This window comes from Hylaeus volcanicus, chromosome 2, assembly GCF_026283585.1.
Source record: "Hylaeus volcanicus isolate JK05 chromosome 2, UHH_iyHylVolc1.0_haploid, whole genome shotgun sequence".
Taxonomy (NCBI): Eukaryota; Metazoa; Arthropoda; class Insecta; order Hymenoptera; family Colletidae; genus Hylaeus; species Hylaeus volcanicus.
Window position 1 is genome coordinate 12,228,357 of NC_071977.1, and position 13,530 is coordinate 12,241,886.

Below are 13,530 nucleotides of genomic sequence, written 5' to 3' on the forward strand. Positions count from 1 at the left end.
CATTTAAAACTTTCGAATATTTAAGGCACGTGGTAAACGTTATATTAGGTGGACTGAAAAGTAACGTCGTTTTTAAATACTTGTTTATCACTCAACTCGTTGATTTTGATCGATCTGGCATTGAAAATTTGCACAATAGATGACAAAAGGCTGTTGATAACGATGGCGATTGCATAACTGATTAAAAATAGAAATTTATTGAAAATTTGTTTGAATTTAATGTAAAAGTAACGACATTACTTTCCAGTCTACCTAATAATAAAAAGCTGAAATTTTGCAGGAATTGTTCTGTACGAATTCGCAAGGTATTTAGGGAGTGCACGACATAAAACCATTTGCTGTGTTTTATCTAAACATATAGAGAAAAATATATTGGGTTGTCCCAAAAGTTTCTTTCGCTTGATTAATAAGTAATACATCCACAATATTTTATGTTTTATGTTACATTACTGAATTTTCCACGATTCATTTTGCTCCATTACTGTTACAACATGAATATCCATGAAATTAGATTGTCTATTTATATAAACACGACCACATCAAATAATTGAGTGCAATTCGCGAAAGAAACTTTCGAGACAACCTAATACATCCAAATTTAGATTTAAAAAATCATTCGAATAAGAACCACCCCATTAGATGCGTTTGCACTTTCTCGCATTCACCGTGTGTCCGATGAAACGTTTTCCAGCGGATGATCGTAGTTATGAAGTGTTATGAAGTGGCCACTTACAGTGGCCATGGGGAAGAATAAAAAACCGAGGGCCAAGAAGTTAATGCACTGATATAAAGAGGGTCTGTGAAAGTCGAGCAGCGTCGCGAGAATTATTTGGAGGGGAGTGAAACGTGCCAGGTTTATCCGACGACGCTGAAAATGGAAACTCTGTGTACCTGTCATAATGACCATTAGAGTTCGGTCAGTCCACGGGCCTGGAACCGCACGTTCGACCCTCTTGGCAGTCATAAGCGGAATGCATTTCTCTTCAGCGGCTCTGACGCGTTTTCTGGTTCGCTAAAGTGGATTTTATACAGCGACCAAGAAAATTTATTGATTCTTAAAATTTACCATTTACAGCCGCCTTCTTTTCATGGTAATTCATTTCCTTGTTGACATGACGCTTTTAAAGAAGGTTTTTACAAAGTTTAATATATAACTTTCGTAATAGACTGATCACCAGGAATGCCAGGATTTATTTATCAAAACAATTTAATCCAGTATTAATTCTCCCATTTATATCTCAACGTAATGCTTGAAAATGATTAGATATTATTAATGAGTCTCGGTTAGTCCTCTCAACCAGTTGGCTGGCGCTAGTAGAAATAACCAGTATTTGTCAGACACCTTTCACTCGAGTTGTATTCGATCGCAAAGGTTTTAGATTTTATATTTTATTTATTTCTGTATATAACATCACTCACTTGCAGGTTGTACAACAAATTCTTACCCACACTATACTGCAAGGTGTAATTGTATTTCGTTTAGGTTAGTTTTACATGTTATTTTAGCAAACGTTAAACTTTAAAGGAAAGAATAGAAAAGTATAATGAAGTTGTTTAAGACTGCGACATCCTTCAATTCGTATATATTAAAGTTTGTCTATGAATATTTAATATTCAGTGGTACTATTGTATATGAACACTGCGAATATAAAGGATTTTCAACAATGGGCTTGTTATTCAATGGTATTGGAATATAGGTGGTGGAATGAATGAGTAGACTTTTGTTTTAACTTGACTTTAAAAACTTTATTCGAAACACACGGTAGAGCGCGTCTGTTCTGGTCACTAGAAACAGCTCGAATGAATGAAAGTGAGGTCAGGAACGAAGAATTTCGTTACTGAACTATAGACCCTATCGGTCCCAAACTTTGTCTAAACAAGCCAAGATGGGACGCAGCTGCACCCTCTTGACTTGTGTCTAGGAAAGAAACCCAAACGCGCAGAAATGGTTTTCGTAACGAAAACTTTCTCTTTTAAGAAGAGAAACTCCAACAAATGGTATACAAATCGAGTAGAATATATTTAATTTACGTATTTTATATAATAAATTTATATATATACATATATATACAGTGTGAGTCCGAAGAAACAGAACACCTAAATATCTCCGTTACATTTCGTTGTACAAAAGAACTTCTTAGGACAAAGTTACACTATTTGAAGAGCCACATGCAACGGTGTAAGGGAAAAAATGTTCAAGGTCTTTTTTTTATAAAATTTCAAGATCATCGATGTTTTTTTTAATGGAATGATATATTTTTGTTAACGTAATGTTGTAGCTGACAAAATAACGAATTCATCCATGTATTACAATATGACCTACAAATGACCTTCAACCCAGAAAATTGGAATAAATAAAATTCAACGTGTAAGATTCATTTGCTCTATTCCTGTTACGCAAAATGTTCAAAATATTTTGAATATTCAAATTAATATTAACTTGAGCCGCTATACATTCAAATGTATCGCAATACACAACATAATAACAAATTCGACGTTGACAGGAAGACATTTATGATATACCTTTATCTATGTGTTTGTACACATTCGTGTTTACAACTGCTGATCAGTCTGAAGACGTTCTTGCTCTCTGATTTCTAATTCTAATGTTTCGTAAGATTTCCAATCTATCAGTTTGTCGATGTACGTTTCACGATGCGTTACCCGAAAGAAAAGAAAATTGATATGATTTTCATTTATGGAGAAAGTCGACAGTGTTTTAAGAGAAGCAGTGCGGTTGTACAAAGACCGATTTCCTAATCGTAATCGTCCATCATAAAGCAAATGAATCTTACACGTTGAATTTTATTTATTCCACATTTCTGGGTTGAAGGTCATTTGTAGGTCATATTGTAGTACATGGATGAATTCGTTATTTTGTCAGCTACAACATTACGTTAACGAAAATATATCATTCCAGTTAAAAAAACATCGATGACCTTGAAATTTTATAAAAAAAAAGACCTTGAAATTTTTTTCCCTTACACCGTTACTTGTGGCTCTTCAAATAGTGTAACTTTGTCCTAAGAAGTTCTTTTGTACAACGAAATGTAACGGAGATATTTAGGTGTTCTGTTTCTTCGGACTCACCCTGTATTTGTATTATGTTTGATGATAAAGCAATTCTGTGTTTAATTATAAAATGCATTTTACGAGAGCATTCCGGAACTTTCGCATAAGAACACTGAATCTCTTTTTAGGTGTGGGTAGACGCTGCAACACAGGTGTTCTTCTCCCTCGGGCCGGGCTTCGGGGTGCTGCTGGCTTATGCGAGTTATAATAAATATCACAACAACGTTTACAAGTAAGATATACGCGTGTTAGCGAACTTCATTGCAGGGACAAATCATTTATACACAAATCAAACAGAAACCAGAAGGTGTGTTCGCTCAGAAGTGGAAAAAAAAACGAAGAGGAATCGTTATTAACAAATAATCAAATCTTTAGAATGGCCATTGAATAGATTATTTGGGGAAAGGTTGATTCTGAGAGATTATTAAATAAGAGTTTTTATAGTTTAACGCATTGACCACCACGTCATCCATATATGGGTGTTTTTCACGGAAAAACTAAACAAATTAATTGTGAGAGTTAAATATCAATGAAAATAAATTTGAATGAACTTCTTGAACTTCTTGAACTCTCAATAGTCCGTAAACAAAAGTTAATCACAGTAGAAATTTTCAAGAGTATCAGTCTGGCAGTGAACGTGTTAAATTGGAGCTTAAGTGTTTTAAATTCAGTAAATGTTCAATTTATTATTGTTTTATTTTTTCTTTTCTTTTAGCTTTTATAGTAATAGTAGAAAATGTATTCGACGAATAAAGTATCTCCCTGTACATGTCTCACCTATACACGTAGAACAGATCAACAAATAGCCTTCGCCAAATGTTTTGAAGCTTTACCTGTTGCTTGTCTTTCCAGGGACGCGTTACTAACCAGTCTAATCAACAGCGCAACATCATTCATTGCTGGATTCGTGATCTTCTCTGTGCTAGGATATATGGCTCGTGCAAGCGGAAAGTCCATTCAGGATGTAGCAACCGAAGGTCCTGGTCTAGTCTTTATCGTATATCCTGCTGCTATAGCTACAATGCCAGGGTCCATGTTTTGGGCACTCATCTTCTTTATGATGCTGCTCACTCTTGGATTAGACAGCTCGGTATAGATATTAATACAGTTTTATTAACTGTTGTCTCTTGAAGGATTTTATTTTATTTTATTTTCCGATTGAATTAGTAATAATCAATTTCGTTTTAAATTTAACGCTAAACCTATCAAGCCAGACAATTTGACCCATGTACTTGAAACTACTTTTTAACGTTACTCAATTATTAGTAGTATCTTCACTGCAATATTTGAGGACAATTACAGTGGGTGTAGAAAGTATTCGTACACCGATCAATTTTCAAAAAAAACTATGTGAAATTGTGATTTATTAACTTTTTTTTGTAAACAATGATATTCTACATATTCTTGGAAATGTCTAGAATAGATACAGTACGAAAAGATTAGGTATTTTGTATAAGTGAGAAATCAACAAGAAAAAACAATAAATCGATAGAAATACAGAATACAATAAGCAATAAGTATTCGTACAAGTGTTAAATTTTTAAAATTTCATAAGTTAATAAACTACAATTTCACACAAAAGTTTTTTAGGAAATTGATCAATGTACGAATACATTCTACACCCACTGTATTATACTAGAGAATTAATTTTATTTATAAATTAGTCTGCTTCTTCCCCCTCTAATTACAAAGATATACTTCTTTGTAGAATAGATATGTTTGAGCCTGGTAGTTTTAGTGTTAAACAATATTTATTGCGATGAATTATTTTATATTATATTTCATTGTATTTATCGTTCAAGGTATTTACCGTAATTGTACACTTTGAAAGTTATTCCTCTTACCAACAAAGTCTATCATAAATAGTCTTTACTTTATATTGTATATATCTCTCTATATCTCTAGATTGTATCATTGATTAAAGGATATGTATCTTTTTTTTTTATAGTTTGGAGGCTCTGAAGCCATAATAACAGCCCTCAGCGACGAGTTTCCTATTATCGGGAACAATCGTGAAATTTTCGTCGCTTTCCTTTTCACATTGTACTTCCTCGTTGGATTAGCGTCGTGTTCCCAGGTAAAGTAAATAAATAAATGAATCAGCAATAAACTATAAAATGCAGACAGTATGACTTGTCGAGTAATGACCCCAACGTTGCCACTTTATTTAAAAAAATCTAAATGATAAATTATTTCTTTGTTACTCGATATACGTATTACAGACGTCTGCAAACAGATTTTCTAACGAGTCAATTGCTTTCTAAAAAAAATTAATGAATAAAGCTATGATTTTTCCCTCTTAAGGAATCTAATTATTAAATTGTATTTGGATTTTCCACAGGGCGGGTTTTACTTTTTCCACCTGTTGGATCGTTACGCGGCGGGTTACTCAATGTTATTCGCAGTTTTGGCGGAAGCCATCGCCATCAGCTGGATTTATGGAACTGACAGATTTTGCGCGGATATCAAAGACATGATCGGGTTTTCACCTGGAATATATTGGCGCGTCTGCTGGAAATTCGTCGCCCCGATATTTCTCATGGTATACTGTCTTTCACATAAAATAAAGTTAGAAGAATATATCCACTTGTCTCTTCTGGTATATTTCTATCGTATATTTCATAAAACTAGCTATTTCTTTATATTTTTTCACACTTTTCTCCTCACAAATCTTTTCTTTTTCATTTTAATTATATTATACATTAATTTTAACTGCCCGATGTTAGGTGATGTCCAAAATAACCTTATCTCACTGCACTAATATTTCCAAAATTAATAAAAAAAACTTAGAGATAGTATTCGAGTCATCTTGTTTCATTGTATAAGGAAAATGAAGGAAATTAACGAAGGTACTTTTGAAAATAATCTTTTCTGCTGTTGTAGTTTATTATCGTTTACGGTTTAATGGGCTACGAACCGCTGACTTACGAGGATTACGTCTACCCAGTCTGGGCAAACGTGCTGGGTTGGTTAATCGCGACTTCCTCAATTGCCATGATACCCGGCATCGCAATTTACAAGATCATCGTCACGCCCGGCAGCTTCATCCAGGTAATTATCTTAATCTTAAAGACGGAATTCCACCATAAAACGCGATTTTTTACCTTAATTTTCGGATTTATTTGAAAAAAGAAATCGTAACACCTACCCCAGCGAAAATCGGAGGATATATTCGTTCATATTTCAACTACGTTAACAATTTTTTTCATCGAAAAAATTGTTTTAAAAACATATAGAATTTCGACGTTTACATTTCAACACGCGCCATTTTGTGAATTTTGTCCCTACTATAGCAATGCATATACTAATCAAGAATCATTTTATATTTTCGATTCAGACCAGTGTAGAAATTAATCTTGTGCATTTCTAAGGTAACCTTGCCATTTATTTATAAGGAAAAACCATGCAATTATTTATTTTTCCTAAGTTACACATCCAACAAAGGATATATAGTTATAAAACTGGTACTTTACTTAACAAAATCGTGAATAAATATTTCTGTTTAAACCACAGTCATAAATGATATACAGAATTAATTTCTACACCTAACAATTTGCAAGTAAATTCGCAATCTGTTAGAGGAAAGACAATAGACGAAATTTGTTTACTAGTAAATTTTGTGACTTAGATTGCATATTTAGATCCACTGTAACGGAGATGAGGTTGAAGAATTAGAAGGTTGGAACTCTAAAGTAACGAAACGACGAGTAAATATTTCTACTTAAACTAGAGTTGTAAATAATTATGCCTAAGTAAAGGCACAGAATTCGTTTCTACATCTAACAGTTCCTAATTAAATTTTACCTTGGATCCTGAACAAGTTTTACCCCGTTGAACACTGCATTCAGTAAAATAAATATTCCTAAAGAAAGACTCCTTTAAACGAATACTCAACAGCCCTGAAGCATCATAAAGAAGTCTCGGAGTTGTTCAAAATTATTCCTGAAATTATTAATCGATTAATGTTTGAAATTGTAGAGATTAAGAATCCTCACCACTCCCTGGAGGGACACGCAGCAGAAGAACGCGGATTTAGCCTCGGTGGCAAACGGCGCGGTCCGTCGCAGCTTCATCGCGGACCAGGACTTAAACCTGTCTAACGAACAGCAGGAATTAACCAAGGAACAAACGGAGGTGATGATCCAATCCAGAGAAGGTATTAACGGGGATCCACCTCCGGAGCCGGTCTAGGACAGTGCGGTTGTGATTTTGCACGGTGCACGGTTCCAAGTTTACCTTTGCTAATGTTCCATCGTTGGGGCTTATATTTTCACCGAATCTCTTTGCCTTGAGCCGCAAGGACCTCGAACGCACTCACTTAGACTTTGCGATGCGCACCTTTACGACGATTCTTTACTCCCTGAACGGCGAGGATTCACGACGAGGCCTCTTGTGCAGTGAACTCGTTCAACAGTGAGGAAGAAACCACTTCTCGACGCGTCACAATTCATTTGTTAACGACAAATTGCCTGACAAACCATTGTAGCTTCTTCTTTCCGTGGACCAGAACAGACTCAGGTTTCTGTAACAAGTTACTAGTCAGATACTTCAAGTTTTCACAGCTTGGCTCTTCGTGGTTGATATTAACAAAGGCTTCTGGGCGCAGCTGTGTCCTTTTGGGATGGATACTATGATGTTTTGGTTGTATCGCAGGTAGATTCTTCGGGATTCGAATGCCGCAACGGTATCGATCAGTGGACTACAGATTTTTATGTATTTAGAGAAAATTTTAATGTGCAAGAAACTACATAATGCACACAATATGCAATAATATACGAAAATATTGAGAGTGAAGTGCATATTATAATATTTGTAAAGTAAAATGAATTTCTGTTTGGGTCCAATTTTTGAAGGAACGTTGCAAAGATTTTATTTTGCATAAAGATCCGCTGTCTATCGATAATTTATAGGTGTCATAGGTATTTATCGTACCATTTTCCTTATAAAATATTTAAAAAACGATAGATTCGTAAATTTTATTAGCATGTTCGTTACATTTATTTTTGCCTCTTAAGTTTGAAACATTCAGCACCATCAACTAAATATCTATTTGTCAGATTCTGAACTTGGAAAGTTACAAATTACGTTTTAAAGTCTAATCGATTATCTTATTATTATTGAAAATGATTGATTAAATATATTCTTCACTTAATGCTGACGAAGTGTCAGAATATCTCACCCAAAAGAGAATTATGTCTTTCTATATTCTTACAAAAACTAAAGAGACGAATTTAGTAACTAGCAATAATATAATATTATGACGAATATTGACATAGTAGCGATAATGTGCTGACATTTTTAAATAAAAAATTCAGTCGATAAGTTTGTTTCTTTAATGAAAGTACACGTTAGGATATGGAACTACATAATTCCATTTTAAACAAAATTTTAAGCGCCCAGAAAGCCTAAAACCAAATACAACCATGTCTCGAATGTTTTCAAATAATATCTTCAATTTCTGTTCACAAGCACTTCAAAATCATCGCGTTTTTCAAATGAAATTACATACATAATTTTACTGTGCGCTCTCGTACCAGACAAATAGGAATTAAATTATCGAAATAGAACATTTTTTCAATCATGATATCTTTAGGTATAGTTGAAGCAACGCTCCTTCGTCATCCTGGTGACTAAGATTTCGATTAAAATAGCGTTGCATCAGCTGAAATTGCAACAGAGGATTACTTTCTTTTTTTAAGTCAATAATAATCGATGCTTATTTCGAATTTTTTCATTTTTAAAATCACGAGATTTTCTTTAGAAATTTGCCTAGAGTGTTCAAGAGGTCCAACCTGTAAATATTACAGGCATTATTTAATAACATTTTTCTAAACGAACACAGTATATATTACACCTTTTCTTCTAAACGTTTTTCTAATATTTTGCCTGTCTATGGTAACCATCCTATTCTATGCTAAAGGAGATATTAATTTAAAAAAAAAAAAAAAGACAGTTATTTTTCTCCCAATTAAATATGTCTAACTGAAAATAAAAGAAAAATCATCTCAAACCTTTACTGTAGCGTACAAAACGCCATAAAAAATGTCGTAGATAAATACAGTTAGCGTAATAAGTATTCGTACAGGAACCATTTATTTTAAATTGGTTGCTGTACGAATACTTATTACGCTAACTGTATAAAAAAAGAAAGGATGATTAAGGAATAGTTTTCGTACCCTTCCAAAAGTATTATTTACAAACTGGATATCGGTTCATAGAATTCTCTCTGTACTTAAAACAAAAATAAGAAATTATCAAAGCTTTGATTTGAATTTCAACAAATTTACTTGAATTTCTTGTAGAAACGTGTAGCTAACCCTTTGAGAATAGGATACTTGTAGGGAAGTGTTCGTAAAGTAGACTTTACGTGTATAGCTCTTCTGTAAAATAGTGATAGCATTTTCCAAAACTCGTATGCCTTTTTCCTAGAAGCATAACGAAATCGAACCTTTCGTTACCTACATTTTATTTTGAAACGATATTATCTGAAACACATACGATTAGCAAATGATGTCAAAATGATATCTTTACGTGAATGTTGACAGAAATTGAATTAAACTGCATTAAATAAAAAAAAGAAAAAAAAAAGAAATAGACCTGGTAAAATGTGTTTTTGGGGCATAAACTGAAATAAATGTACAAATTTGGAGACTGTGTCATCAACGTGCGAACGAAAAATATACGAAACAAAGCAGTTTGTTTTTAATCGCCGCAAAGGATTAAACAATAATTTTCTTATCGCTAAGGTTGCATATCGTTGACAGTATTATCATGTCCAATTGTTTCCCGTTTCATTGCTCGAGCACTCTTACATAGTCTGGCTTCGATCAGACGTACATGCTGTGTAGACTATACGCAAATTGTAACCACCGTTCAGGTGTGATAATGTTATATTACAATTGTATTAACGTTCAAATGTTATCGAAATAACGAAGCCTATCATCGAAAAGCATTTACGCTTTGTCGATTTAATATTTAGAATAGAACAGTCCTTGGACAGACAATACGATGGAAAAGTAAGAATCGCAGAAGAAATGAAACTTAAAAATAAATCATCCTATAAGTTTCATTTCTGTTAAAAATAAATCATCCTATAACAGAAATTATGTTTAATATGATTACAGTAACATGTTTTATTCTTTCCTTAGGACATTGAACGTAATTATTTAGCAAATAGTAGGCACTTAATTGATCAATTTAATTGTACTTTTTAGTACCTGTTTATTATTTATGGAATTTTACAAAGCTTAGTACAAATATAGTTATTATATAAAAGCTTTATTACTATGTTAATTATGTATTCCGTGAAATATTCTTGCTACTTAACTTTTCAAGATAATTCTTATTAGTTGGTTCCTCTAATTTCATTATTATTCTCCATTTTATTAACCTTATCTCTCGAATCATTTTTGACTAATATTTTTCTTTCTATTTTGACTGGTTTATTTTCTTCTAAATAATTATAACAATTATTTGTATTATAATTTCGCAAAATTTGAAAATAATTTTTACACAGACCCACTTTCTTTAAAAAAAAATATCAAATTGCAAAAAGGATTCTACAAGAATTGTCTGTCACCTCGACTCCGAGAATCGACGATGCAAATGGTTGAGTAGATGTTAAGTATTTGAAAAAAGAAAACTATTATTGTGAACTTGTTAGGAAATATTCTATGTGCAGATATACATATATGTACGATATAGTTTATAGCTGTTGTTGTTAGGTACAACGGTACGTGTGTATGTATAATGATATGCGGATGTGTGTGCATACATCTATACATACAGGGTGAACTACTAAAAAATAAAACATGTAAATGTCTCCTGTAATTGTGAGAGTTTCGAAAGAACGTCGTGGATATGATCAAAGCAATTTTAATCTACGATTTCGAACTCAGAAATACATATTGAGTAACTCAGACTAACATTGAATACTCAAAAAAATATTTTCTTTAAAATTTCTTTGATATTTCGTTTATTTCAATATTAAATTGTGTAAAAACGTTATAAGATAAATATTTTATAATTGAATATTATACTCTTTTTACTGCTATGAACTTCAGGAACTACATATTTAGATACATAGGAAATCAAACAAATTTTTAAAAGCAATTACTACAACGTAAACATAGTAAGTTATACTTTATATACAGTCAGTCTCATAAGTATTCAATAGATATCTTCAATAGATAGACATAAAGTACTAATGGGAATGACTGTACATCTTGTTTACGCTTTTAAATCATTTTAATCACGTCCTCGACATCTTTCAGACTCTCACTACTCAAAAAAAGAAAAAAAAATATTGTGGTGTTCCTTTTAAAGCGAACCATCCTGTATAATTGTATGTTATATTTTATACATCGCATCTGAGTTGCGACCACAGCCATAGGTAGCAGCTCGGGCCTTGTTGACATGATAAATAAACAAATATTCGCAAGAACACGACGACTATATCATAAGTGAAATAATGTTCTTTCGTTTGCTTCGCAAATTATACTCATCTCAGGTTTATATTGATTGTACATTGCGTCATAGTATTTCATAATTTTGTTGTTGTATCGATTATAAACTTTAATGATGTTAAACTAAACAAATGTGTAATTGATTCACATTTGGATTTTCGTTTGAAGTCATCACGCGTTGCGGATGTACAATTTCACGTGTCGTATAAAATATATCTGTTTCTTTAATAAAAACTTATGAAAAACATCGAGACCAGTATACGTTATTCATCAGCGCTGAAGGATTGCAAAAGTTAATTACTAAAAAGATTCCGAAGTACTCCAAAGTAAGCGAAAGTTATTGCACAAATATGTGTGTTTTATATTCATTCACATACCTAGTATACCCTAAACATTTCATTCTCATATTCCACTAATTGAGATCAATGCATTGCTTTTCATTTAAGGTGATTCCGACAACCGAACAGACGAAACAACCAGTATGGGTTGATGCATACTGGAAGCATAATACCTGCGCCTACGAGATCGCAACCGAACCAACAAACACAGGCTAGAGTAGGTTGCCGCAGAGCAGGAGCACCTCTGCACCTACGAAACGGCAACCAAACCGACAAGTCCAGGTTCCCGCATAACAGGAGCACCTTTGCGCCTACGAGATGGCAACCGAACCGATAAACTGGCTAGTATCGGTTGTCATGTAACAGGCGCAAATTTGCGCTTACAATTTACTGGCTAACAACTTCTGACATCTCCTCACACCTCTCAACATCACCTAACACGCTCCAACACCTCCTAACACCTTCTAACACATCCTAACACATTCGAACAATTTCTATCACTTCATCACATCATTTCTATTATATTTCTACCACTCAGTATCACTTTTGCACTTTGGCACTTTTCCACTTTTACACAGTACATTTTGGCACTTCGGCACTTTGATACTTACACTTTTGTACTTTTCACTTTTCCGCTTTTCCACTTTTGCACTTTTGCACTTTCCACGTTTCCATTTTTTCACTTTCCACTTTCCACTTTCCACTTTTCTACTTTTCCACTTTTCCACTTTTCCACTTTTCCACTTTTCCACTTTTCCCCTTTTCCGCTTTTCCACTTTTGCACTTTACACTTTTCCCCTTTCCACTTTCGCACTTTTCCCCTTTTCCACTTTACCACTTTTCCACTTTTCCACTTTTCCACTTTTCCACTTTACACTTTTTATATCTAAAGATCTTATTAAAAGTTCGCAGCCATCAGCTCTCGGTATTATTCGCGACGAAGTATTGTTCGTCACGAATAATACCGATTACCAGGTCTCACCACGTGGAGGTTGCTGCGAGTGGAGACCCGGAGATAGAAGGAATCAAAGTTCCTTCGATCTCCCTCTATATAGAGTATACATACGTAGATGCATACTCTACATAGAGTCGACGAGCTTAATGCTAAGTACGAAACTAAGTCCGACTCTGCCAAATAATTATTTGAACTAAATGGACGGTAAATGGAAATCGCGACACGACGCGACCACGTAACTGGACTTACAGAGTCAGTCCCGTTTCCTCTGGTGAGTCTGATTCGAGAGAAAGACGATCAACGTCTCCGCCAGTACTCTACTCCCTGCATACCTGCTGCCGAGGGCCCAGATCCCAACCTGACAGTGTACGACGTAGGTAGCACCGCGACGGGGTGTCCTGCCCTGGCGACACCAGGTATGTCTGACGGTCGTAGAGTCCGAAACGGAGTTCTACTCTCTGCACAACGTCAGGAGTCCAGGACACGACTTGCATCCGTCTGACGGCTCTTTTGAGCTGCGCTGCGTCGGGAGCCTGGACTTCGCCTGACGCGTACAGAGACTAGAAAATTCCTCGGAGGCGTCGATTGAACCTCTCTCAAATCAGACTCACCAGAGGACGGCAACCGACTTCAGCCAGTCACATGGTTGGCCACTACACTTATCACATCAAGTAATAGTCACCGAAATGGAGAACGGAGT

General features: G+C 34.4%; 1 protein-coding gene across 1 annotated transcript in view; it reads left to right on the plus strand.

The window, feature by feature from the left end:
• Nucleotides 1-11,515, plus strand: part of LOC128872936 (sodium-dependent dopamine transporter) — a 34,510-nt gene extending 22,995 nt beyond the window's left edge. Inside the window, exons 7-12 of the mRNA XM_054116128.1 lie at nucleotides 3,201-3,304; nucleotides 3,925-4,162; nucleotides 5,021-5,149; nucleotides 5,414-5,614; nucleotides 5,956-6,123; nucleotides 7,051-11,515. Coding sequence (XP_053972103.1) covers nucleotides 3,201-3,304; nucleotides 3,925-4,162; nucleotides 5,021-5,149; nucleotides 5,414-5,614; nucleotides 5,956-6,123; nucleotides 7,051-7,263 — 1,053 coding nt within the window. The 3' untranslated portion in view covers nucleotides 7,264-11,515. The remainder of the gene's footprint in view (nucleotides 1-3,200; nucleotides 3,305-3,924; nucleotides 4,163-5,020; nucleotides 5,150-5,413; nucleotides 5,615-5,955; nucleotides 6,124-7,050) is intronic.
• Nucleotides 11,516-13,530: the final 2,015 nt, after the last annotated feature.